This window comes from Heterodontus francisci, unplaced genomic scaffold (assembly GCF_036365525.1).
Source record: "Heterodontus francisci isolate sHetFra1 unplaced genomic scaffold, sHetFra1.hap1 HAP1_SCAFFOLD_1374, whole genome shotgun sequence".
NCBI classification, from domain to species: domain Eukaryota; kingdom Metazoa; phylum Chordata; class Chondrichthyes; order Heterodontiformes; family Heterodontidae; genus Heterodontus; species Heterodontus francisci.
Genome location: NW_027141151.1, coordinates 14,477 through 42,457, shown reverse-complemented (window position 1 = coordinate 42,457; position 27,981 = coordinate 14,477). Strand labels below are relative to the sequence as shown.

Below are 27,981 nucleotides of genomic sequence, written 5' to 3'. Positions count from 1 at the left end.
TGAGATTTCATAGCAGCATTTTCTGCAGGTCATTTAAATTTACAGTCCAGCTAAAAGTTTTGCTGCCTTCTTTCTGATTGAGACGATCTGGGGGAAGGACATTTCGAACTTTGCAAACGAATCTCTGTCTCCTCTTGTCCACTTCATACTTGTTTCAAGCCCCATAATTTCCACGAATTAAACCCCACATTCCATTCAATTTCCAGTGATAGCTTGGTCTTCGTTATGGGGGCATGAGCCTGTTCCGTTTTCATTATATGTGACACAAGATGAGCTAACAGAAAGGGTTAATTACAGACTTCCGAAAAGCTTTTCATCCAAGTCCATTAACGTCAATAAAATGGACAGTGGAAACCAGGTACAAAAACAAGAAATGCTGGAATCACTCAGCAGGTCTGGCAGCATCTGTGGAAAGAGAAGCAGAGTTAACGTTTCGGGTCAGTGACCCTTCTTCTGAACCGGATGCTGCCAGACCTGCTGAGTGATTCCAGCATTTCTTGTTTTTGTTTCAGATTTCCAGCATCCGCAGTATTTTGCTTTTATTTTAGTGGAAACCAGGTACTAAGTTTGCTTCGAGACGGGAAACAGAATCGTGGTGAAAGCTTGTTTTTCACACTGGATGTCAGCCCCCAAGGGTGGGTCCGAGGACCTTTTGCTTTCCTTGCTATATATTAATGAATTAGACTTGCGTCAACAGGGCACAATTTCAAAAGTTGCAGTGCGACGGGATCGAGCGGCGGAATGGGAATGACTGAAGAGCTCCGTTGGAGACCTGGCATGGACTCGACGGGCCGAATGGCCTGCGTTTGTGGTGAAAATGAGTCTGAATCTGACACAAAACCTTGAAGAATAGTAAATCATGAGAATAGTGGCAGATTTCAAAAGTCCATAAATAGGCTGATGGAATGGAAGAGGTGACGAATTGAAATGTAACTCTGACCAGCGTTAAGTATGGTTGGAATAAGTCATTGAAACCAGTCCATTGCAACGGGCATGCAGAAACAGAAATCTGGATGGAGGTTTTTATGGACAAATTGTGGAAAGTGCCATGGCTGTTTCAGGAACTGGTGGAAAAGGCATTTCTCATCCTTACCATTATCAATGTGCGCATTGAGTCCAAAGTATAGTAAGTTACCATGAACCTTTGAATAAATTATTGCTTCAGCCGTTATTACAGTATTGTGTCCAATTCTGGTGCACAAATATTCAAGAGTTACATGGAGGAGGGATTCCCATTCATCACATGAACAGATTAACAAACTTTTTTTGCCTCTTTCAACCACAAAACGTGTATTGCACTTTTAAGTGAGTTTCAACTTACATAAACTTACCTTTTTGTTTCGGCAGTTTCTTTTTGCAGCGGTGACAGGGAGAGCGAGGTGGCAGCTGGGTAAGTAAGTCCTATATATTTGGGCAGCGGCTGAACCCGAGACACGACACCTGTAGTGTCTCCCACCCGCCCTCCTCCACTAACCAAAAAAAAAGACTCGGTGGTGTGCAGATAAGGTAAGGCTTTTTCTATTTATTTATTTTTTTCGTGTGATTGAAAAAGGAATGCAAAGTTTTCACCATTTATCTAAGTTAAGACTAAGTTAAGCTTAAGATTAAAAATGGCAAGAGATCTCAGACCCGTGTTATGCTCCTCTTGCTCAATGTGGGAGCTCAGGGACACGGCTGATGTCCCTGACTCCTTCACGTGCTGGAAGTGTGTCCAGCTGCAGCTCTTGTTAAACCGCATGACGGCTCTGGAGCTGCGGATGGACTCACTTTGGAGCATCCGCGATGCTGAGGAGGTCATGGATAGCACGTTTAGCGAATTGGTCACACCGCAGATTAGGATTGCTGAGGGAGAAAGGGAATGGGTGACCAAAAGGCAGAGAAAGAGGAGGAAGGCAGCGCAGGTGTCCCCTGCGGTCATCTCCCTCCAAAACAGGTATACCGTTTTGGATACTGTTGAGGGAGATGGCTCACCAGGGGAAGGCAGCAGTAGCCAGGTTCATGGCACTGTGGCTGGCTCTGCTGTTCAGAAGGGCGGGAAAAAGAGTGGAAGGGCTATAGTCATCGGGGATTCGATTGTAAGGGGAGCAGATAGGCGGTTCTGTGGTCGAAAACGAGACTCCCGAATGGTATGTTGCCTCCCAGGTGCACGGGTCAGGGATGTCTCAGATCGGCTGCAGAACATTCTGAAAGGGGAGGGTGAACAGCCAGTTGTCGTTGTGCACATAGGCACCAATGATATAGGTAAAAAACGGGATGAGGTCCTACAAGCAGAATTTAGCGAGTTAGGAGCCAAGTTAAAAAGTAGGACCTCAGAGGCAGTAATCTCAGGATTGCTACCAGTGCCACGTGCTGGTTAGAGTAGAAATGAAAGAATAGTCAGGATGAATGCGTGGCTTGAGAGATGGTGCAGGAGGGAGGGGTTCAGATTTTTAGTACATTGGGACTGGTTCTGGGGGAGGTGGGACTATTACAAATTGGACGGTCTACACGTGGGCCGGACTGGAACCAATGTCCTTGGGGGTGCTTTTGCTAACGCTGTTGGGGAGGGTTTAAACTAATGTGGCAGGGGGATGGGAACCAAATGAGGTCGTCAGTGGACAGTAAGGAGGTAGTAACTGAAGCCTGTAAGGAACTAGATAATGAAGTCAGCGTGACTAAGGGAAAGAGTAGACGGGGAGCAGATGATGAACGCAAAGGGACTGGTGGTCTGAGGTGCATTTGTTTTAATGCAAGAAGTGTAGTAGGTAAGGCAGATGAACTTAGGGCTTGGATTAGTACCTGGGAGTATGATGTTATTGCTATTACTGAGACTTGGTTAAGGGAAGGGCACGATTGGCAACTAAATATCCCAAGATATCGATGCTTCAGGCGGGATAGAGAGGGAGGTAAAAGGGGTGGAGGAGTTGCATTACTGGTCAAAGAGGATATCACAGCTGTGCTGAAGGAGGGCACTATGGAGGACTCCAGCAGTGAGGCAATATGGGCAGAACTCAGAAATAGGAAGGGTGCGGTAACAATGTTGGGGCTGTACTCCAGGCCTCCCAACAGCGAGCGTGAGATAGAGGTACAAATATGTAAACAGATTATGGAAAGATGTGGAAGCAACAGGGTGGTGGTGATAGGAGATTTTAATTTTCCCAACATTGACTGGGATTCACTTAGTGTTAGAGGTCTAGATGGAGCAGAATTTGTAAGGAGCATCCAGGAGGGTTTTCTACAGCAGTATGTAAATAGTCCAACTCAGGAAGGGGCAATACTGGACCTGGTGTTGGGGAATGAGCCCGGCCAGGTGGTTGAAGTTTCAGTAGGGGACTACTTTGGGAATAGTGATCACAATTCCGTAAGTTTTAGAATACTCATGGACAAAGACGAGAGTGGTCCTTAAGGAAGATTGGGGGAAGGCCAACTATACCAAAATTCAGCAGGAGCTGGGGAATGTAGATTGGGAGCAGCTGTTTGAAGGTAAATCCACATTTGATATGTGGGAGGCTTTTAAAGAGAGGTTGATTAGCGTGCAGGAGAGACATGTTCCTGTGAAAATGAGGGATAGAAATGGCAAGATTAGGGAACCATGGATGACAGGTGAAATTGTGAGACTAGCCAAGAGGAAAAAGGAAGCATATGAGGTCCAGGAGACTGAAAAAAGACGAAGCTTTGAAAGAATATCGGGAATGTAGGACCAATCTGAAACGAGGAATTAAGAGGGCTAAAAGGGGTCATGAAATATCTTTAGCAAACAGGGTTAAGGAAAATCCCAAAGCCTTTTATTCATATATAAGGAGCAAGAGGGTAACTAGAGAAAGGATTGGCCCATTCAAGGACAAAGGAGGAAAGCTATGCGTGGAGTCAGAGAAAATAGGTGAGATTCTAAACGAGTACTTTGCATCGGTATTCACCGAGGAGAGGGACATGACGGATGTTGAGGTTAGGGACAGACGTTTGATTACTCTTGGTCAAGTCGGCATAAGGAGGGAGGAAGTGTTGGGTATTCTAAAAGGCATTAAGGTGGACAAGTCCCCAGGTCCGGATGGGATCTATCCCAGGTTACTGAGGGAAGCGAGAGAGGCAATAGCTGGGGCCTTAACAGATATCTTTGCAGCATCCTTAAACACGGGTGAGGTCCCGGAGGACTGGAGAATTGCTAATGTTGTCCCCTTGTTTAAGAAGGGTAGCAGGGATAATCCAGGTAATTACAGACCGGTGAGCCTGACGTCAGTGGTAGGGAATCTGCTGGAGAAGATACTGAGGGATAGGATCTATTCCCATTTGGAAGAAAATGGGCTTATCAGTGATATGCAACATGGTTTTGTGCAGGGAAGGTCATGTCTTACCAACTTAATAGAATTCTTTGAGGAAGTGACAAAGTTGATTGATGAGGGAAGGGCTGTAGATGTCATACACATGGACTTCAGTAAGGCGTTTGATAAGGTTCCCCATGGTAGGTTGATGGAGAAAGTGAAGTCGCATGGGGTCCAGGGTGTACTGGCTAGATGGATAAAGAACTGGCTGGGCAACAGGACACAGAGAGTAGCAGTGGAAGGGAGTTTCTCAAAATGGAGATGTGTGACCAGTGGTGTTCCACAGGGACCAGTGCTGGGACCACTGTTGTTTGTGATATACATAAATGATTTGGAGGAAAGTATAGGTGGTCTGATTAGCAAGTTTGCAGACGACACTAAGGTTGGTGGAGTAGCAGATAGTGAAGGGGACTGTCAGAGAATACAGCAGAATATAGATAGATTGGAGAGTTGGGCAGAGAAATGGCAGATGGAGTTCAATCAGGGCAAATGCGAGGTGATGCATTTTGGAAGATCCAATTAGAGAGTGAACTATACAGTAAATGGAAAAGTCCTGGGGAAAATTGATGTACAGAGAGATTTGGGTGTTCAGGTCCATTGTTCCCTGAAGGTGGCAACGTAGGTCAATAAAGTGGTCAAGAAGGCATACGGCGTGCTTTCCTTCATCGGACGGGGTATTGAGTACAAGAGTTGGCAGGTCATGTTACAGTTGTATAGGACTTTGGTTCGGCCACATTTGGAATACCGCGTGCAGTTCTGGTCGCCACATTACCAAAAGGATGTGGATGCTTTGGAGAGGGTGCAGAGGAGGTTCACCAGGATGTTGCCTGGTATGGAGGGCGCTAGCTATGAAGAGAGTTTGAGTAGATTAGGATTATTTTCATTAGAAAGACGGAGGTTGAGGTGTACAAAATCATGAGAGGTATAGACAGGGTGGATAGCAAGAAGCGTTTTCCCAGAGTAGGGGATTCAATTACTAGGGGTCACGAGTTCAAAGTGAGAGGGGAAAAGTTTAGGGGGGATACGAGTGGAAAGTTCTTTACGCAGAGGGTGGTGGGTGCCTGGAACGCGTTGCCAGCGGAGGTGGTAGACGCGGGCACGATAGCGTCTTTTAAAATGTATCTAGACAGATACATGAATGGGCAGGAAGAAAAGAGATACAGAACCTTAGAAAATAGGCGACAGGTTTAGATAGAGGATCTGGATCGGCGCAGGCTTGGAGGGCCGAAGGGCCTGTTCCTGTGCTGTAATTTTCTTGGTTCTTTGTTCTAAGTGCAGGTGTTGAAAGTTTATGACATGTCGAACCAGAGTGGAGTTTTTTTTTTAGATTTAGATTCAGAGATACAGCACTGAAACAGTCCCTTCGGCCCACCGACTCTGTGCCGACCATTAACCACCAGAAAGTTGACTGGACAAGGGTTTGACCCCCTATAACTGATAATGCTTGAAACAAACAAAAAGTACAAATGATGACAAATAGCAGAGATCCAGTGATTTGCACAATTAGAAAGCAAAGCACCAAATGTCCTGAATCAGACTCAGAACTCTGACTGAGACCCTGAACTTAAAGTACATCTCTCCCCTCTGCCCCCACAACAGAGCCCTACCAACCTTCCACTCTGAGCCTAATTTTTCATTCCTCATGCTAACCCCAAACCATAACCCTGACCCCAAACCTGATGCTGAACCTAATAGCCCAGCTCCTAACCACAGCCCTAACCCTAAGCTATAAGTTCTAATGTTAAGCCTCAAGCCCAACCCATACTACAACCTTGCTTCTCATAACTCTTGATCCCACAAACAAATCTAATGCAAACATCAATCCCAACTGAAACCTAACAATCCCACCTGCCCTGAACCCAACTCCGATCCTAAAAACAGAGGCCTTAACCCCCACACCAAACATACAATCATAGTCCTAATGAATGACCCCAGATCTCAACCACATTTGTAATTCTGACTACCCTCTGCTAAATTCTGTACCTCTGACTAACCACTACCCTTCCCCCCCCCCCCCCACCCCCCCCCAAACTCTAACAATGAGCTGGGAACACACCAACATTACAAATATCTAAAAGTTGAGACTGCAGCCACAACCCAAATCCAAACCGCCCCAAATCCCACCCACATCAATAGTCCTGACCCACGTGAACAAAGGGACAAATGTAGGGGAACTGAGTATTGAAATACAAATTTCTGAACTACCTTTTACACTTCGCCAGTGCCCTTATCACGTCGTTTGACCTCTGCTGGTACCCATCCCCCGAACAATTTTTTAAACCCTCCCTCAGAACTAGTTCCAACTCCCTAAGAAACTGAAGCCCTCTGACTTGCATTATTGCTCCTATAAGGTTTTGACTTGTCTTACCTTACTGTTCCGAAACTCTCAAGCACTCAGCACGAATTACTAAATCAAAGGTCCTGCTTTCTTTCTTCACTTGTTTTGAAACTGACTGCACCACCTCAACTCTTTTCCTTCCTATACTTTTGGTTCCCACGTGGAGCAACAACTCACAGCTGCATCCCTTGTCCTCGGGATGGAACAGTGGAGAGCAAGCTTTACTCTGTACCCAGCCCATTTATTCTGTGCAGGTTTTTAATGCTCTTTCACATGCCCCTGCTCACTCTCGCAAAGGAGCTATCCAGTTCTTCCTGAGATTGTGTCCTGTCTTTAACCCAGCCTGTACGTGTCCTGGGAGTAATTGAGGAGACAGTTTAGAGGAAACTTGAGTTTGTATCTAACCCATGCTGCACCTGTCTTGGGAGTGTTTGATGGGGGACAGTGCTGTATGTAAATCAGGCAGTAGCTCTCCTCAGATCTTCTCATACTGTTAAAAAAAAAAAGCAGCAAAAAGTTCAAAATAAAACTTAATTTCTCTTTCAGTGAAATTTATCACTGAAAGGAACGCAGACGCATGAGATATCTGATGCATAAAGGCTTGCACTGTTTTCTCTGGTGTGGAAGAATACTCCTTGAACAAATGAGAGTAGTCTTGAAATGCTGATTCATGAAACAATATGAGAGACTTAGTCTGAGATATTTTATTGGGGCATTCGATGGCAATATCTCACCCCAGCAATACATTCAATGAGTTACATCAACGAAGCATTTTTTTGAAGGTGCAACAGAAAGCAATTTGAAATATTTACAAAGCACAGAATATTCCAGAAACTCAGATTAGGACAGCCCACGGGTACAAACCTACCCTTACAAATCAACCTCCCCTCATTGACATTGAATTTGTCAGAAATAAAATCCAGGCAATTTCTAGATCAGCTGGTCAATCTGCATCAGCGGCTTTACAACACCACCAGCAGCCAACCACCCCCCCCCCCACCCCACCCCCGAGGGGAAAATGAGCACAAAAAAATTCTACCTGCCTTATTCACCAACCTGCAGATGGTGTAAAATACTCCAGATCCCTGGCACCAGACCCTCCGCACCTCTCACTTAAGATTTTTGTCTGAACAAGTTTCGCCCCTTTAAATTGGGCACAAGAACATGGCTGTATAATATCACAATATATTAAATCTCATGCATTTTCTGAATACATATTAAAAAGACACACTCCTTTCTCAGTTTGACCATTTCCCCAGAAGTTTATTTCTTCTCCTCCCCTTCACTTTTGTGTTGTTCTCAAACTACTTAAGAATCAGTCTTAGCACAGCATTTATTTGGGAGGGAACCACTTTCTGTTTTATCTTACACTTTGAGTTCCTCCATGTCTCAGTTAAAAAGGCAGTAACTGCACCTCGCTACTAGACCTGGATGGTGCAGTGGATGCACACACTGGAATGAAGCACGGGTTTAAACCGTTCTCCTCTCACTTCCCGCACGTCATGTTTGAACCCAACTGACAAGCTCAGTCGAAGATTCCCTTGGATGCTGATTGAGGAACAGATTGAGTTGGAAATGAACTCAGCACCAGGGTGCTCACTTGTGAGAAATGGGAGAGCTCAGAGCAACCAAGCTGAAAGACAAGTTCCAGTTGGTGAGGAAGTGCTGCTGCAGACAGCCCTTCCAATGATGCACAGTACGTCTAATTCATTTTTTGTGGCTGTGTTGTGTAACGATCCAAAACAACTAGTAACAGTCGTAAAACAAGACTATATCCACTATCCGACTCCTTCATTCTCACCCTGGAACTGAGCACCACCCAACTTGAAAAATATACTACGCCCCTTTAGGCTTCCTTAGGCCTCATTTTGGCATCAACGCGAGATGCGATTAGTCCAGCCTACAATGCTCCTCCGGCACCCTGCCCAGCCCTCAAATGGTCCATGCAAAGCTATTGCACTGCTTCTATAGTGTGGCCCTTGTAGAAGACCATGTGAGATCAGGAACTCGAGAGAAACCATCAGCCTGAACAGTGTGGGCCCCAATGAGCAACACAAACAAAAACCAACCCACAGAGCTATGATCCACAACCTTGGTGAGATGGATGGGAACGGAATGAGTGTCAAAATCACGTTACCGTAGGGGCATCGCACTGCCCCTCTTGGTTCCCCCCTCACTTCTCACTCATTCTGAAAGTACATTTAGATGGAGACACTTTTTCAGATCATATTTCAAATCTTATCGATCCAGGCAATCCATGACCACATGAGGCAGCCGTTGGAGACATATCAGCTCACCACAGACCGACATTATTATCACCAGGTGTCTTCACAACAGCAAAACCAAGTGTCTGGGGATGGATGACATCATTGGCGGTCCAAACCCACCACAAGGACGAGTGTCAAATGATCCACAAAGGCACAACGCAGCTGAGATTACACGTGATTATTGGCGCATGGAAGCTTTTGAAAGCTCGGTGTTGACTGTGGAAAGAGGAAAACTCTCATAGCTGTCTGAGGTTCCGCCACAGCGACATCTGTACAGCATGGCTTTCACTTCCTTCTGGAAGTTAGTGTTGAGGAAGCCGTAGATGACCGGGTTGACACAGGTGGACAGCATGGCTGTCAGGTGGCACAGGGAGAAGATCAAGTTGTGGTGACAGATGGAGATGGCCTCATGGTCCCAGTCGAAGACAGTGTTAAAGACGGTAAGCGGCAGCCAGCAAATACCAAAGGCGGCGACAATAGATGCCAACATGACATTGATCTTCCGACTGTGGCTGACCTTGCGGCTGACATCCCTCGCCCGGTCCACCATCTCCCGGCGCCTACGCAGACGCAGAAAGATACGGAAGTAGCAGGTCAGCATCAGCAGCAGTGGCAAACCGTACTGGAAGACCAGCAGGCAGGTGGTGTAGGCCAGCTTCTGGCGCTCTGAAGACCAATGCTCGATACAAGCTGCATGATCCTCGAATGTGTCCAGGAAAAAGGAGACATTTGCGTAGGGCTCGTTGGTTAAAATGTTGAAAGACACAAAGGGCAAGGAGATGAAGCATCCCACCAACCAGCTGACGGCTACTGCTAAATAGGCATGTCCCACCGCAGGCTTCCAGCCAGTCGGGTTGATGATCAGCTGGTGTCTCTCTAAAGCAATCAGGACCAAGGACAGGATGGACACAGTGACTGACATGCACTGAACGAATGGGGTCAACTTGCAAAGCACAGCACCAAGGATCCAACGGTCCATCATGGTGTAGATCACAGTCACCGGTAGGCATATGGTGGAGATGAGGATGTCAGAGCATGACAAGTTGGCAATCAGGATGTTGGTGACATTGCGCATCTCCTTCTGCCTCATGATGACCAGGACCAGGCACATGTTGCCAATCACACCTACCGCCATGACTGTGCTGTATGCCACAATGAGGAACGTGGTGCTACTCACTGAATCAGAGCAGAACTGGAACTGCTCTGCCAGCAGCGAAATGTTTGGCCAGGAGGCTAGCGGAATTTTCATGGAACGGTTGAACTTCGGATCCATTCTTCAATGGACTCCCCAGACCTAACCTTCGTGACAGGCCAAGATGCGAGTTCCAACGAAGCCTTAGTCAGACATAGATGGCATCTTCCTCAACCTGTGTGCTGATCCTTCTGCATCATGATTTGAACGGAGGTACAAACATCTCAAGTTTCTCACCACCATCTGGATCCCCTGTATGTGAAAATATGGAATTCAATTCACAATTTACACATCTGGAACTGCTATTCCATGGTACATATTGCCTGCCACAGGTGTTACATTACAAATGACAAGGTCAAAAAAATTAATTGCCGATAACACACTTAGGGATTTCCGGAGATCATGAAAGTCATAATTAAATGGAAGTCTTCCTTTTATATTAAACATCTGGCCTCTGCACACAATTCCTATCAACTTTTTCCCCTTCAAATTCCTCCATGTGTTTTAAAATGCAAATTTCTCATGTAAACCTACATTTTACCCATTGTGACTGGTGAAATGGTGTAATGACAATTTACAAGACAAAAAGGGCCATAGGAAATGATGATAGAAATAAAAATAGTGTCGAAATGTGGCAGTAAAGGATACTGAACAGAGAGTTTGAAATGTCTTTCTGGACATTGATGAGATCGTCATGTGATTCCCATCTACAAGCCACAATTAAAAAATGCATCAGAGCTACCAGTGCATGAGTATAATGTAGAAATTTCAAATTCAAATGTTGTTGAGAACAGCAACCTGAATCACACTGTATTCCTGGCTGGTCACTGTCTTTCAGACTCCTGTATGTAGAGATTACTGCAGGTGCATGTCTCTTTAAATGATTCTTCTGTTCTAACCCAAGTATATCAACCAGGGGACAGACCGGTTGAAAACTGCATTTTCAGGTCTAAAACCGGACATGCTGACGCGTCAAACAGCCACTCGCTGTCCCCGCCAGCCGTCATTCTCCTGGCATGAAAGTAGAGATTGACAGTAGGGCCGCCTATTCAGCGACTCACTGCATCCAGCCGCGAGTCACAGACCGAGACAGACACCAGCACGTTCCCCTATTCAAACAGCAAAACTCAACATCAACCCCATCCCCATGGAATGGGAGGTCAGCTTTCAAAAGGAACTGAGGGTGGAACCCAAGATCAAAGACCTCTGATTTAGAAAGTGAATTGCATGACAAAAAAAGACCAAGTTTAATCTAAATCTATGGTTTAGCCTCAGCTGGAAAAGTGTGTCCACTTCTGGGCACCGTGTTTTAGGAAGCATGTGAAGGCCTTGGATAGGGTGCAGAGAAGGTTTGCTGGAATGATACCAGGAATGAGAGACTTAAGAAATTCGGAGAGACTGAGAAAAGTTGGAATTGGTCTCCTTAGAGCATAGAGGTTAAAGGGAGGTTTGATAAAGATGTGCAAATTCGTGAGAGGTTTGAACAGAGTTAATAAATACAACTATTTCCACCTGTAGAAGGGCAAGAAACCAGGAGGACAAACATTTAAACTAAATGGCAAAAGAACAAGAGCAGAGCGAAGGAAATGTATGATCCCGAATGCAGTGATTCTACGATTTACTTCACCTGACACCATGTCACTCACCATGCAATGATAATGCGTGTGTTGACCAATGATAGTGATCTACCGATTAGACATGTCAAACCCAGGCACAAGGTGAGGAAAACCTCAGTGCGGACAGCTTTGGGATCCTTCAATCCAAAGTCACAAACTGCTCCAAAACACAGTACAACCACTGTACATCATGTCTCAAATTACTCAAATATTGGATTCCAAAACATGATTTTCCAAAATAAACCAGTTTGCATTTGAAGTAATCATTACTAACTGCTTCCAACGTGTCGCTGAGGGTGTTTGTTCCAGAGCATTTGCCCACCGAAACAGTATTTCTGCAGAATAATTTTGAATTTACATCCCTTCAAGTGCAAGCCAAGTCCTACTGTTTTGCACAAAGTGAAACAGCTTATCAACATTATTCAGTCCCTTTACAATCCTAAAAACGGCAATGAGATCAATCTGATTCACCTGTTCCATACATATCACACAGATTGAGTGCTGCATCAAACAAAGCCTGTAAAATAAACTACGGGAGCCTTCTGAGATCCAAGCTCCCTGGATGGGGACATGTTTGTAGTTCAGGGTGTCACCCCTGGCTTAGTGCATAGCACTAATAGGAAGCTAGGACTTAGGAGCAGCAGTAGGCAATTTGGCCCTTCGATCCTGCTCCACCATTCGAGAAGATCACGGCTGATCCGTTTAAGGTCTCAATTCCACTTTTGTGTCTGCCCCCCCCATAACCCTTAACTCCCTTGTGTGTCCCAAATCTATCTAACGCAGTTGAAATACATTCAGTGACCCAGCCTCCACTATTTTCAGGGGAAGAGAACTTCACACACTAACAAACATTTGAGAACAAAAAGTTCTCCTCATCTCCATCTTATGCTTAAACTGGGTCCCCTAGTTCTAGTCTCCCCCACAAGTGGAAACATCCTCCTGTTTTCCACTCTATCAAGTCTCCTGGCTTGATGGTAATGGTAAAGTGAGGGCTCTGCTGGGCCATGAGGTTACAGATTGTGGTTGAGTACAATTCTGCTGCTGATGGCCCACAGCGCCTCATGAATGCCCAGTTTTGCATTGCTAGATCTGTTCGAAATCTATTGGATCCTGAAACGCAAAGATTAATTTCCTTGAACAAAAAAGTGATAAGCCTTGCAAAGTAATTAATTGGCTGTAAAATGCTTCTTTAGACAACCTGAGAGCTTGAAAAGAAACTTATTTGTTCCAGTTTTTTTTCTATTCTTCATTCACTTTTCGGTAGTTTGCAACATTCCAATCCCCCAGTCATGCTGTGCCCCAGGATTCAAGGACAACTGGCTCACTACTGCAACTTGGAGGGGACTGGGGCTTCTCTCAACGATTACAGATAACCATCGGAAGTTGGAGGTCCTAGCCTGATGAGCTGTCGTCTGAGCTGGTTAAAAGCATTAACTCATGAATTAACAAGGCTCAGATTTTTCATCTGTCTTTACGGCAACAGTAACAAGTAATTGGCTTAAAATAGACCTTGACAGTGATGTTCTGTGCAAATTCTATCAATGGAGACAGCAACAGGTGGACCATTTCACCCCCAACACTACATGCACTCCAGGTTTGCCAAGCATGCGCTTGGACAACCTGTGCCTTAGGCCTCTGGACATACCCAAGTCTGACGCCAAAATGCACATTCAAATCAGCAAAGAGAAAAATTAGAGCTGTATATCTTTCAGGATCTTGATTGAAATTTCCTACATAGGAACCACAGGTACAGGGGGAATCGATTTAGCCCCTTCAGCCTGTCCTGGCAATCCCAGAGATCATGGCTGATCTCTGACCTAACACCATATCCCTACGTGTTGTTTACCCACAATCTAAATCTCAGATTTAAAATTAGTACATCGATCTAGCACCAATTATAAACAAAGCAGGGAAAGAGAGCACAGGAAATAATCAAGTAAAGTACGACAAATGATGAGAGGAATAAATGAAGTCACAAAACAGAAACCTAAAAAGATGGTTAAACATAAAGGAGAGGAAATCCTATGTTACAATGTACAGCAATCTACACACAGTGTCTGCAATAAAACGAGGGAGCTGGCAGCAATCATGCATTTGGAGAAACCAGACATTTTGAAAGCAATACAAAGACATGGGCACAGAGAAATCAGGACTGGGAATTAAACATTGCAGGGTATAACATATTTAAAAAAGATAGAGAAGGGTAAAAAGAGAGGTGGAGTAGCTGTACTTATTTGGGATAACCTAACAGCAGTGACAAAAAAAAGGGACGCCACTATCAGCCACACAAAAATGACATCCAAGCTAAACTAAAGCAAAATACTGTGGCTGCTGGAAATCTGAAATAAAACCAAGTGCTGGAAAGCTCAGCAGGTCTGGCAGCATCTGTGGACAGAGAAGCAGAGTTAACATTTCAGGTCTGTGACTTTTCATCAGAAATTTCAAAAATAAAATCCATATGGGTAGAGATGAAAGATAATAAAGGATCAATTACACTAATGGGTGTTGTCTGCAGACCACCTCGTAGTGGAAGGGAGGTGGAGGAAGAAAATTGCAGATAAATTAGGGAATTGAGTATAAGAACATGAAGTCATCATGGCAGATTTCAACTACCCAATAAATATTGCACAGAAGGGGTTGGCTAAACTCTAGGCATGAGTGACAATAGTATAATATGTTTTAAGATGATGATAGAGAAGGACATCAGTTACGACAAAAAAACAGGTTAAGGGATTGGAGAAAAGCTGACTTTGATGAGCTGAAATTACCAATTCAGAAAATAAAATGGGTAACAATATTAGCAAACAGCGATGCATAACTAGAAGGGAAACATTTAAAACTGTGTTCAATACAGTGCAGGAAAAACATATTCCATAAAAAAGTGAAGAACAAATTACACACCAGTGAGACTCCATGGATGAAGGAAGACACAAAGGAGCAATTGAAGGTGAGGAAAGCAACATCCATTAATTATAGAGATAGTAGAGGAGTGCGTGATAAGAGAGAATACGAACATATTAGGAGAGAAGTCAAAAAAAATTAGGAAGGCAAACAGAAACTATTGAATTAAATTATCAAGGAACAGAAATCAAAATAGTAAACTATTTTACAGGCACATCAATAAAAAGGAAGGCTGAAATGGAAATGTGACCATTAAGGGATAGACAAGATAATGCAACAGGTAATGATCGAGAGACGGCACAAATATTAAACTATTTGGCTTTGGTATACACCACGGAGATATAACAGGTGGACACGACGTTGAATGAGGACGTGAGTAATTCGAACAAGTGCATTTTAAAAAAAGGCATTTGAAAAAAACTCACAGGATGGTGCTGATGGATTGCATCCATATATTTTACAAGAACCAAGGTAAGAGATAGTAAAGACTTTAATACACATACCTAATAATTAATTAGAAAAAGGTGTTGTACCAGAGGACTCGTAGATAGTTCACATAATTCCAATATTGAAGGGGGATAAAACAAGCCCACAGAATTATAGACCAGTCAGCTTTCATTGGCGATAGGAAAAATAATGGAATTCTCTACTAAAAGAGAGAATAAAACAACGTGGCGAAAATAACATATTACAGTGAATAGCCAGCATGGATTTCAATAGGCAAAATCTGGCTTGCCCAACATCATTAAATTTTATGAGGAGGTAACAGAGAGAGTAGACAATGGTAATGCAGTAAATGTAATTCATCTGGATTTTATAAGGTGTCCCATAACAGACTAATTCATAATGTTAGAAAATACAGTGTCAGGGAACAAGTGGTGGAATCATTTGTGAGCTCGCTTCAAGACAGAAAGGAGAAGTGGGAGTAAATGGTAGATATTTAGAGTGGCAGAAGGAGAGAAGTGATGTTCCACGAGGATCAGTGCTGACACCACTGCTGTTCTCAAATTACATTCACAATTTGGACTTTGGAATCAAATACATCACAGGGTCACTGACCTGAAACGTTAACTCTTCTCTCTCCACTGATGCTGCCAGACCTGCTGAGCATTTCCAGCATTTCTTGTTTTTACATCATTTCTAAATCTGCGGATGACACCAAATTGGGCTTATCGCCGTGAATCACAGAAAGTTTAAGGCACAGAAAGAGACCACTTGGCCCATCGTGTCTGTGCCGGCTGAAAAACTATGCACCCAGCCTAATCCCACCTTCCAGCATTTGGTCCATTGCCCTGCAAATTACGACACTTGAGGTGCATATACAGACACCGTTTGAATAAATTGAGTATTTCTGCCTGAACTACACTTTCAGGCAGTGAGTTCCAGACCTCCACCACTCTTTGGGTGAAAACGTTTTCCCTCATCTCCCCTCTAATTTTTCTACCAATCACTTTAAATCTATGCCTCCTAGTCACTGACCTCTCTGCTAAGGTGAATAGACCCTTCACCTCCACTCTATCCAGGCCCCTCAAAACTTTGAACATTTCAATCAGATCTCCCCTCAGCCTTCTCTGTTCTAAGGAGAACAACCCCAGCCTATCTGATTTTTCCTCATAGCTGAATTTTTCCAGACCTGGCAACATCCTCATGAATCTCCTCTGTACCCTCTCCAATTACATCATTTCTGGAATGAGGCAACCAGAACTGCACACAGTACTCAAGTTGTGGCCTAACCAATGAGTGATACAGTTCCAGCATAACCTCCCTGCTCTTGTATTCTATACCTCGGCTAATAAACGAAAGGATTCCATGTGCCTTCTTAACCACCTTATCGACCTGTCCTGCTTCCTTCAGGGATCTGTGGACATTCAGTCCAAGGTCCCTCACTTTCACTACACTTCTCAGTATTTTCCCATTACTCGTGTATTCCTTTGCTTTGTTTGACCTCCCCAAATGCATCACCTCACACTTCTGCGGGTTCAATTCCATTTACCACTTTTCCGCCCATCTGACCAGACCATCAAGATCCTCCTGCAGCCTACAGTTATCCTCCAAACGGCCAATCTTTGTGTTGTCTGCAGACTTCTTCACCGTGCCCCCTATATTTAAGTCCAAATCGTTAATATATTACCACAAAAAGCAGGGCCCACTGCTCTGACACTGATTTACCTTCAAGCAGCTGTTTCCAGTCCACTCTCGCTAAATCACTCCTCAGTTTAGTTATATTGGCCTTGCCCCACTTGAAAACTCTAATCTCGGTCCTTTTCCATAATTATGTTAAAACTGACTGAATTATGATCGCTACCACCAAACTGCTGTCCCACTGCCATTCCTTCCAACATCCCATCCTCATTTTCTAAAGCTAAGTCTAAAACTGCATCCTCTCTTGTTGGACTTGCTACATACTGGCCATAAAAGTTCTCCTGAATGCACCTCAAGAATTCCTCAAGGAGAAGGACTTGTAACAAATTAAAGGGGGGCATCAACAAACTAACAGAATGGGCAAATAATTGGCAAATATAGTTCAACACAGATAAATGTTCAGTACTACAGTTTGGCAAGTAGAATAGGGAGGTCACTTCTTCCTTGGAAGGTGGGAGTCGAGGTGGGTAGAGGAACACTTAGGAATAATGCACGCAATACTGGTCACCATATTTTTTTTTCTTTGGCCTCCTTGTCTCAAGAGACAATGGATACGCGCCTGCAGGTGTTCAGTGGTTTGTGAAGCAACGTCTGGAGTGGCTATAAAGGCCAATTCTAGAGTGACAGACTCTTCCACAGGTGCTGCAGATAGAATTGGTTGTCGGGGCTGTTACACAGTTGGCTCTCCCCTTGCGCTTCTGTCTTTTTTCCTGCCAAGTCTCTTCGACTCGCCACTCTTTATGGCTTGTGGTCAATGTCACAGGACTTCATGTCGAGTTTGCAGCCGTCTTTAAAGCGGCGACACAGACGGCCGGTGGGTCTGATACCAGTGATGAGCTTGCTGTACAATGTGTCCTTGGAGATCCTGCCATCTTCCATGGGGCTCACCTGGCCAAGCCATCTCGAGCGCCGCTGACTCAGTAGGGTGTATATGCTGGGCATGTTGGCCGCCTCGAGGACTTCTGCGTCGGAGATACGGTCCTGCCACCTGATGCCAAGGATTCCCCGGAGGCAGCGAAGATGGAATGAGTTGAGACGTCGCTCTTGGCTGACATACGTTGTTGAGGCCTCGCTGCCGCAGAGCAAGGTAGTGAGGACGCGGGCTTGAAACACTCGGGACTTTAGTGTTCCGTGTCAGTGCGCCATTTTCCCACACTCTCTTGGCCAGTCTGAACATTGCAGCGGAAGCCTTCCCCATGCGCTTGTTGATTTCTGCATCAAGAGACAGGTTACTAGTGATAGTTTAGCCTAGGTAGGGGAACTCTTGAACCACTGCCAGAGCATGGTCGCCGATATTGATGAATGGAGCATTTCTGATGTCCTGTCCTATGATGTTCGTTTTCTTGAGGCTGATGGTTAGGCCAAATTCGTTGCAGGCAGCCGCAATCCTGTCGATGAGTATCCGCAGACACTCTTCTGTGTGGGAAATTAATGCAGCATCGTCAGCAAAGAGGAGTTCCCTGATGAGGACCTTCCGTACTTTGGTCTTCGCTCTAAGACGGGCAAGGTTGAACAACCTGCCATCTGATCTTGTGTGGAGGAAAATTCCTTCTTTTGAAGACTTGAACACGTGAGAGCAGCAGTGAGAAGAGGTCCCAAACAATGTAGGTGCGAGAACACAGCCCTGTTTCATGCCACTCGGAACTCAGTGATTCTCCAGCCAGTGGAAAAGCCTCCGGAAAGGACAGCATTACCCCTGAAATAATCAAGAGCGCCAAGCCTGCTATACTCTCAGCACTCCATGAAATGCTTTGCCTGCTCTGGGATGAGGGAGCAGTACCACAGGACATGCGCGAAGCCAATATCATCACCCTCTATAAGAACAAGGGTGACCACGGTGACTGCAACAACTACTGTGGAATCTCCCTGCTCAGCATAGTGGGGAAAGTCTTCGCTCAAATTGTTTTAAACAGACTCCAGAAGCTGGCTGAATGTGTCTACCCTGAGGCACAGTGTGGCTTTTGAGCAGAGAGATCCACCATTGACATGCTGTTCTCCCTTCGCCGGCTACTGGAGAAATGCCGCGGACAACCGATGCCCCTCTACGTCGCTTTCATTGATCTCACCAAAGCCTTTGACCTTGTCAGCAGACGTGGTCTCGTCAGACTACTAGCAAAGATCGGATGTCCACCAAAGCTACTAAGTATCATCACCTCATTCCATGACAATATGAAAAGCACAATTCAGCATAGTGGTGCCTCATCAGACCCCTTTCATTATATTATAAAAAGGATTTAGAGTCAGTGGAAAAAGTGCAGAGAAGATTTCCAAGAATGATACCAAAAATGCAGAGGTATATCAACCAATGATGAACAGGCTGTGTCTCTTTACTCCTGAAAAACTAAGGGTGGGGAGTGACCTAATAGAGGTCTTTAATATGACGAGTGGACACTTGTGGCAAAGAGCATAACTGGAGGCCATCAATTATAAGATAGTCACAAAGAAATCCTACAGGGCAAACAGGAAAAAAACACAGGGAGTATTTGAAATAAATTGGACAAAATACATTTAAGTGGAAGCTAGATGAGCATACGATGGATAAGGGAATGGAGGGTTACAGTGATTTTGATGAGGAAAGATGGCAGAAGGCTTGAGTGGAGCACAAACGGCTACATGAACTAGTTGGGGTGAATGGCCAACTTCTGTGCAATTATATCCTATGTAACGGCCATTTGCATATTTCTCCCTACCACACTGAAATAAAGCAAGAGGAGAAATGACTCACATTTGAATTCACACTCTCTCCCTCAGCACAAAGCAACCAATCCCCAAGTGATGTAGGATTAATGATCCCTCTGCATCTTGCCAAAATTACTATTTTAACCCCAAAAAGAAACACTTGCATTTGCATTTCAACTTAGAAAATGTCCCAAAGCGTTTTACAGAGATGTAAGGAAAACTCTCACATAAGCCAAGGAGCGATTAGGGCAAAATCAAAATACTGCAGATGCTGGAGATTGGAAATAAAAACTCCAGTGCTGGAAATACTCAGACGATCAGGGAGCACTGGAGGCGGTCCTTTAGCAAGCACACATTCACCTTAAAGGGAACCAACATTTAAAGTTCAAGCCATGGGATTGCAAAAAGACCATTTGTAATGCACACTAATCAGGAAATGGTCAACTTTCCAATCCCAGGATCCCACGAGACTTTCTAAATTAACTGCTGAAAAAAAAGCTGAGAATTGAAATAAAACAATGACTTCATGAATATACAAGTCAAGAGACAGACGATGCTATCAGACCACACAACGATATATGTCTACCCAAGATTTAACTGACCTCAGCCATTGAATTCCTGTTGTCAAATTGTAAATAGCACTTACAGGCTAACGAGCTCTGTGTTCCCATATGTCTGGGCGCACACCCGCATCCCTTGGAAGTGCTAATCCCGAAAACTGTTTGAATCGGGCAAAACTCACTCACCAATCTGATGATGAAAAAATCCAGAATCTTCCCCATTGCAACACCCTCATATGTTAATGAACTCTTCACGAGCCCAAGATCTTGAACTGTTACAAGATTTAAGAGGTCACAATGAAAAGTGTGAGGGCTTTGTATCAATCATCGTCACGGGTGTGATTTTTGTCCTTTAAGCAACGTTTGTTTAGGGACAAGAGCAGTGACTTGCAAGAATAACCACGAGCAGACTTGATCATCTGCACAGATGGGAACATACTCCTCTGAGCGACTGACAGAGTGAGCACAGTTAAGAAATTAAGGGAGAACATTTTTGAATATTGATTTATCTTCAAGGGAGCAGGCCACTGATGTTAAGTTATTGATGGTACAATAAAAAGTGTGAAAAAAAATACCGAATGCACTCAGTTGTAATCCTTGAATATTTTCACCACTCGGACGGGTTCAAGTCGAAGTGAAGAGTATAAGAAGTGAGATGCAGGTTCACCTACGTGCAGCATCTGTCGACAGAGAAAAACAGTTAACATTTCGAGTTTATGATCTTTGGCCAGAATTATTAGAGCAGATGATCCAAACTTTGATTGAATAGGAAGGTTTTAAGGTGGATCTTCAAGGAGAACAGGAGAGGCAGAGTGGTTGAGTGACGAAATTCCAAACTTAAGTGCAGGCAGGCTGAAGACTCGGTCGCCAATTGTAAGGCAAAGGGGGATTAACAAGGGGACGGAGTTGGACCAATGCAAAAATCCCAAGAGGCTGGTAGTACTAAAGGACATCGCAGAGAGAGAGGCAGGATCCTTAATACAGTTACATACTAACAGGAGGAGGTCATTCAACCCCTCGAGCCAATTAGATTGGAACAGGAGCGGGCCATTCAGCCCCTCACGCCTGTTACATACAAATAGAAAAGTACGTTGAATCCTTTCAATCTGACCACCTTTCAGATTACAGCTGTTTTGTAGTTCAACTTAAAGAACCCATCTTTTCTCCATACCTGTCAATACTGTTGGCCTTCAAAAATCTGCCAATCTGTCTTGAAAACTTCAGTTAATCTCCAGCATCCACAGTTGTTCGGGGCAAGGGTTCGAGATTTCCTTTGTGTGAAATTGTTCCTTTCCATTTCATTCCTGACTGACCTCGTGTGATTTTTATGATGCCTTCTTGTTCTGGGTCTCCTCACCAACGAGAGAGTTTCTAAAATAAGAGAATTGAACACAACAGAAAAAAAGGCGATTCGGCCCAATGAGCCTGTACCAGCTCTGTGGTTAAGCTATCCAATTAATCCTACTCTTCTCCTCTTTCCCCACAGCCCTGCAATGTTTACCCCTTCAGGGAAAATGGAGGGAAGCTATACCCAGTGACCTGACCAATGTTTATCCCTCAATTAACATCGCAAAAACAGATTATCTGGTCATTATCACATTGCTGTTAGTGGGAGCTTGCTGTGCACAAACTGGCTGCTGCATTTCCTACATTCCAAAAGTGACTGCACTTCAATTTATTGAGTGTGCAGTGCTTTGCAGCGTGCTGTGGTCCAATAGTGCTATGTAGATACAATTTTTTCTTCTCTTCAAGTATTTATCCAATTCCCTTTTGAAAGTTACGATCCAATCTAGTAACATCACTCTTTGAGACAGTGCATTCCAGAGCATAACAACTTGGTGCGTGAAAAAAAATCTCACCTCCTCAATGGTTTTTCCCCTTATGAAATCCCTTTATCAAAGCCTTCCGCAGTGGAACAGCAACGTTTCTGCAGCATCAAGACTCAAGCTTCAATCCTCATGAAAGCAATCCTGCAGGTGTTCAGAGAGCAATTCAAAATTTGAAAGGCTTATCGGAAAAGAGCAGGGCAAGTGGGACTAATTGGACAGCTGTTTCAAAGAGCCAGCATAGGAGCGATGGGCCCAATGGCCTCGATCTGTGCTGAGTCCATGATTCTGTGAAATCTTTGTGCTCCACTCAAACCAACACCTGTACCCCGAAACGCTTTCAGATCCCAACTATACGATGTACAGATCTAAGGTCCCCCCCCCCCCACCCCCGTTACACATGAATTTGACAATATGTTCTTTCTGTGGATAGATATCATAAGCCATAACGAGATGCAAAAACAATGTGACGGCTATTCAAAAAAGAATCACAAACCCAAATCCAGGAAAGTCCGACGCTATTTAAATTGTTGAAAAATGAGTGTCCGCTGTTTAATTTCTACTGCAGTTAACAGACACACACTTCTTCCCTCTGCTGGGAGCTGAGAAAATGTGGAACATACAAAGTGCTCAACAAGATCCACACGCAGTCACTGGCCAGAGAGAAGGAATAGGAAGAGAAACAGTTCACTGCCCGATGAGCGCTCTGTTCAGAAGCTGCCGAAAGCACTTACCCCATGTACTGAATGGCAAACCTTACCTGAATTGAAACACACACAGCAACAGCTGCCAGTCTCGCCGTCTGCTTCAGGCACAGCAGTTGATTTCTGTCGCCTGCTGTCTCAGTCTGTGACACACGCCGACAGCGGGAGGGAAAATGTTATTCTTGCTTCTTTCTGTTGCTCTCCAGCTTTTGAACGGTTAAGGGCTGACGTTTGTTTGGATGCAGCGACGAAACGAATGGTCCGAAAGGCCCATCTTCACGAAGCAATCTACAGCATAATACACCAAAAAAATGAATCGACAGCAAGTGTGAGCGGAATGCAGCAGCCGAGCTTATTTCTACCCAGAAGGGTTTGATTCCCTCTACTCCAATTCTTACTCATTGCAGCCAGTGCAAGATTCCCTCAGCTGACGATGACATTTCTCTCCTGCATGTATTTCGGAGACAGCAATTGTTACTCATGGAATATGCTGCAGTCCCTTGCCTCCGTCTGACTGAGTGCAACTCCGCAATGTGCTGTGATAGGTTAGAAAAACCGCCTAGACTCTCGGCTCGACAGGGATTCCGTTCGCTGACAATTAAAGGAAAATCAATGTGTGGCAACAATTTTTGTTAAATATGCAGATGGTGGGGACCGCTGGATCGTGGGTTTAATAACTGCACTGGGGCTGAGCACCCATCCCCTCCCCTCCCCTCCTCTCCTCTCCTGGGGAGCAGCAACTTTCCAATGCTCTGCTCTCTGTGAGGGAGAGGTAAAGAAAGAACTTGTATTTATATAGCGCCTTTCATCACATAAGGACGTCCCAAAGAGCTTCCCAGCCAATTACACTCTTTTCAAGTAGTCACTGTCGTGATGAAGGAAACAAGGCAGACAAATTGCACACAGCAAGATCTCACAAACAGAAATGCAATGACCAAATAATCTGTTTTCTGATCTTGAGGATCTGAGTTCTGATGAAAGGTCACAGACTGGAAACGTTGACTCTGTATCTCCAGAACTGCTTAGTATTTCCAGCATTTTCTCTTTTTATTTCAGATTTTCAGCGTCTGCACTATTTTGCTTATATTACAATCTGTTTTCATGATGATGGCACTCAGATGAATACTGATCGAGGGTACTGGGGACTAAGGGCTTGCTACCCGACCTGAACCCGACGACATGGGTCAGGTCGGGCCCCAGCACCATTGGAGTTTTCACAACCAGCCAAGAGGGCGGACGGAGCCTCGATTTAACATCTCAATTCAGAACGTAGGAACAGGAGGAGGCCATTCAGCCCCTCCAGTTTGTTCCAACATTCAATACATCATGGCTGATCTGTGACCCACCATTGCCCCATGTCCCCGAATACCTTGGGTTAACAAAACTCTACTAATCTCAGATTTAAACATAACTTCTAAAGCATCAACTGCCTCAGGCAGTGGAGAGTTACAAACTGCCGCCATCCTTCAGGAAAATAGGAGGTGTTTCCTCATTTCACTCCTTAAATGGTTGGCTCTAATCTTTCAACTATGCTCCTTTCACCTAGACTGCCCAACTAACAGAAAGTCCCCCTCTATCTACTCTACCTTGGAAACTTTTCACAAAATCACCCATTAACCTTCTAAATTCCAGGAAAGACAACCCTCAGTTTTGGAGTCTTTGCTTGTGATCTAACCTTTCGACTTCAGGTACCATTCTGTTAAATCGATGCTGCACTCCATCCAAGGCCAATATATCCTTTCTGATGTGTTCACAGTACTCCACGTGTGGTCGAACCAGTGCTTTGTATAGCGGAAGCATGACTTCTACTCCTCTGTATTCTCATGCTCTTGATGTAAAGACCAGTATTCCATTAGCCTTTTGGATTATATTCTGGGCCAGTTCATGATATTTTAATAATCTACGTACCTGGACAGTCTCTTTTGGATAACCTTCTAAAACATGGCATTTCTGACAGTACAGCACTCCCTCAGTACGACACTAGAGTGTCACTCTGGATTATGCACTCAAATCTCTGGAGTAGGATTTTAACTCTCAAACTTCTGACTCAGACTAACAATCTGCTGAGCCAAGCTGAAACACAGCTTCTGGGGCATCACTGTGACATGCAACAAGAACAGCCTGTGGGGACAGGAATGGCAATGGTTCTGACAATGCTGTGGGGTACCAGGTAATTCGAGGGAAAAAAACTCATCACTTGCCAGCTATTAGGACTGACAAGCTGCTCTATGGGTTCTGGTGCTGAGCTGAGAGAGATCTGTCTCCGTTCAATCCTTCAGCAGATGAACATCTTATTATCTTTAGATTATCCTAATGATTTGATGGCAGCTGTCAGGATCTTGATCTTAAGCACTGATCCTTTCCTACAGTTCCGTCCCCTTCCCTTGCCATGAACTGTTCACACAGACACATTTATTTTCATTGCTTGCAGTTATCTCCTCTCATAATTTTATTTACAAAGGCTGATTGTAGACTGCGTGGGATGTTCTAATTTGTGTGAGCTCAGTATCTTACTGTTGACAAGTTTCTTGTTGCATGAATAGTCTCCAGAGACAAATATCTTGACAAACATCCTCTTTGAAGTATGGGTGACGCTGTTTGAGACTCTGCTGAACAAAAGGCGAGATTCAAGGCAATGTTCATTCAACACTATCCAAAACACTCCCAGAGCAAGAACAGCACAGGGTTTACTGCTGCCTGATTGAGGACTGCTGAATCCAACAACAAGCCTCAGCTGACGGTGCTGGTGACAGTTGGAGGTTGGACAGCTGGGGAAAGGAACTACAGCTGAGCTTCTATTAAAACATTTACAGAGAAGAGACTTTTGGAAACAAGGCCTTTGTTTGGAGGTGAATGTGAGAAGATCAGAATTTTGTTTTGGACTGTTGGGGCAGTAAGAGGAAGCCAGAACAACAAAGGGTGGAGCTGCCAATTCCGCAGGGAGCTGTGCATTTTCTTGAAGCACACTTGGAAACTCCCTCCCCACCCCAATTGCCCAGCCTCTATCAGCTGGAGCTGCCTGGCTAAGAAGACAGAAAGAGACAGTTAGTGGCTGGACAGCTTCAGCTGACCCAGGTGAAGCCATCTCCCCCAACCAGAAGGATGCAAGGGTATGAGTGCTGACAAAGGACTGTTTGAACCCTTCTCTACATACTTTCTCGGTGAAGCAAGTCATGGCTCTTGGGTGGTAAAGGAGCTTGTGCCGGGCCGCTTGCTCCACCTCTCTGCTCCACTTTGTGAACGTGTACGCTCCCAGGTCCAGCATGTTGCAAGAGCACTTCTTTGAATAAGTGTCCGCTCTCGAGCTCCATCAATAGTGGCGACTGTATCATCCTCAGAGTGCGGGGGGTGGGGAGGGGGGAGGTGGATTTCAACTGGGTGAGGGATTGTTCCGATCCCCAGCGTGGCCAAGCATTGGTGGAAAAGTTGAGGGAACGGATCAGCTCCTTCGGCTTGGTGGACGTCTGTCGGAAGCTCCATACCGACCGTAGCGCCTTCATCTGGAGGTCTGGAGGATGGTGGTCCTGTATTGACCACCTCTACGTTTCGCAGGCTTACGTCTCCCAAGTCTCGGCAGCCTCCATGCAGCCAGTGTGGGTAGAGCTCACTCCGCTCCGCACACGGGCAGGGTTCGCATCCAGGCACTTTGACAACTGGCTGCTGGAGGACGGACGATTCCAGGATTCATTCTGTCAATTCTGAGCCGACTGGAGAAAGAAGCAGAGGGGCTTCCCCTCCCTGAAGCTATGGTGGGATGTGGGCAATACTCACATCCGTGTCTTCTGGCAGGTGTATGCGAAGGGGTCGACCAAGAGGCGGGAAGCCGAGGTCAGGCGCCTGGAAAGGAAAGTGCTCGAGCTGGAGTTGTGTCTCGGTCAGGTCATCGTGGACCCGGCCCTGTGGCAGGCGTGCAAAGAGAAGGGCGCGCTAAGGGACCTACAGCTTGTCGTGTTACAAAGAATGTACGTTAGGTCGCAGATCCAGGTTCTGGAAGATTTGGAACGCGTCTTACCCTTCTTCCCATTTGAAAAATGGCGGGGTGGGGGGGCCATCAATATCTCCATTCAGCCAATGTCTCAGTTTGTAACACTCACCAGAGTCAACGTCATGAATTCAAAAAACTGAATGTTTGGCACCAATTTAAGGTGATTGTCCAAAGAAACAATGGAGACATGTGGAAAAACAAGAACAAAGAACAGTACAGCACAGGAACAGGCCATTCGGCCCTCCAAGCCTGCGCCGATCTTGATGCCTGTCTAAACTAAAACCTTCTGCACTTCCGGGGACCGTATCCCTCTATTCCCATCCTATTCATGTATTTGTCAAGATGCCTCTTAAACGTCGCTATCGTACCTGCTTCCACCACCTCCCCCGGCAGCAAGTTCCAGGCACTCACCACCCTCTGTGTAAAGAACTTGCCTCGCACATTCCCTCTCAACTTTTCCCCTCGCACCTTAAACCTATGTCCCCTAGTAACTGATTCTTCCACCTTGGGAAAAAGCTTCTGACTATCCACTCTGTCCATGCCGCTCATAACTTTCAGAAACAATAATCAAGGAAAAAGATAACAGACACTTGGAAAGGTTTAAGTTAATTAAACAGAGCAGCTTGTATTTGCAAGACGCAGATTGCGTTTGACGAATCTAATTGACTTGTTTGATGAAGTTAAAGAGAAGGTTGAAGAGAATATCGTGCACATTGTCTGTATTGATTTTATGAAAACAAAATTGAGGCTCATAGAATAGGAGGGTCAATATCAACTTGAATAAAAATGTGTCTTCAGGACAGAAAACAGCGAGTCATGTGAAATGGTTGTTTTTCACACTGGAGACTAGGACATTGTGCTGCTCCCCAAGTGTCGCAAACAGTGAGGATGATACCAATCGACTGCAACAGGGTATAAATAGGCTCGCTGAATGGGCAGATAACTGGCAGATGGAATTTGAGGTGAGATGTGTGAAGTGACGCATCTTGGCAGACAAAATAGGCAAAATGGACTGAATGAAGTTGTGCTGGGACCTAGGGGATTGATTTTTGAAAATTGCAGGATATTGACGGAGCAGTGAGATCTTGGATTTCATAAATTGAAGTATTGAGATTAGGTCCAATTCTGGTCACCACATCTCCGAAAACATGTGAGGGTCCCTGAGAGGTTGCAAAGGACATGGACCCAAATGGTTCCAGGAATGAGTGATTTTAACTGCAATGTTAGGTTGGAGAAGCTGGGTGGTTCGACTTGGAATAAAGGAGGTTGAAGAGAGATCTGATCAATGTCTATAAGAATATGACAGGTTTAGCTAAGGTGGACAAAGAAAAACTGTTCCCATGAGCTGATCATAAAAGGACAGATGTAAAGTTTGGGGCAAGAGATGCAGAGGAGGTGTTGTGAGAAAGAAGTTTTTTTTTTACACTGAGTGTTAATGACCTGCAACTCGCTGCCCATGAGGGTGGTGGAATT

The 27,981-nt window shown here is 44.9% G+C and overlaps 1 protein-coding gene across 1 annotated transcript in view; it reads right to left on the bottom strand.

Moving 5' to 3' along the window:
• Positions 1-7,325: 7,325 nt before the first annotated feature.
• LOC137362312 (neuropeptide Y receptor type 1-like) overlaps positions 7,326-27,981 on the bottom strand; it is a 34,807-nt gene continuing 14,151 nt past the window's right edge. The window contains exons 5-9 of the mRNA XM_068026718.1: positions 22,580-22,811; positions 21,853-21,963; positions 21,165-21,364; positions 20,569-20,673; positions 7,326-10,347 (exon numbers count right to left, since the gene is read on the bottom strand). Coding sequence (XP_067882819.1) covers positions 9,082-10,176 — 1,095 coding nt within the window. The 5' untranslated portion in view covers positions 10,177-10,347; positions 20,569-20,673; positions 21,165-21,364; positions 21,853-21,963; positions 22,580-22,811 and the 3' untranslated portion in view covers positions 7,326-9,081. The remainder of the gene's footprint in view (positions 10,348-20,568; positions 20,674-21,164; positions 21,365-21,852; positions 21,964-22,579; positions 22,812-27,981) is intronic.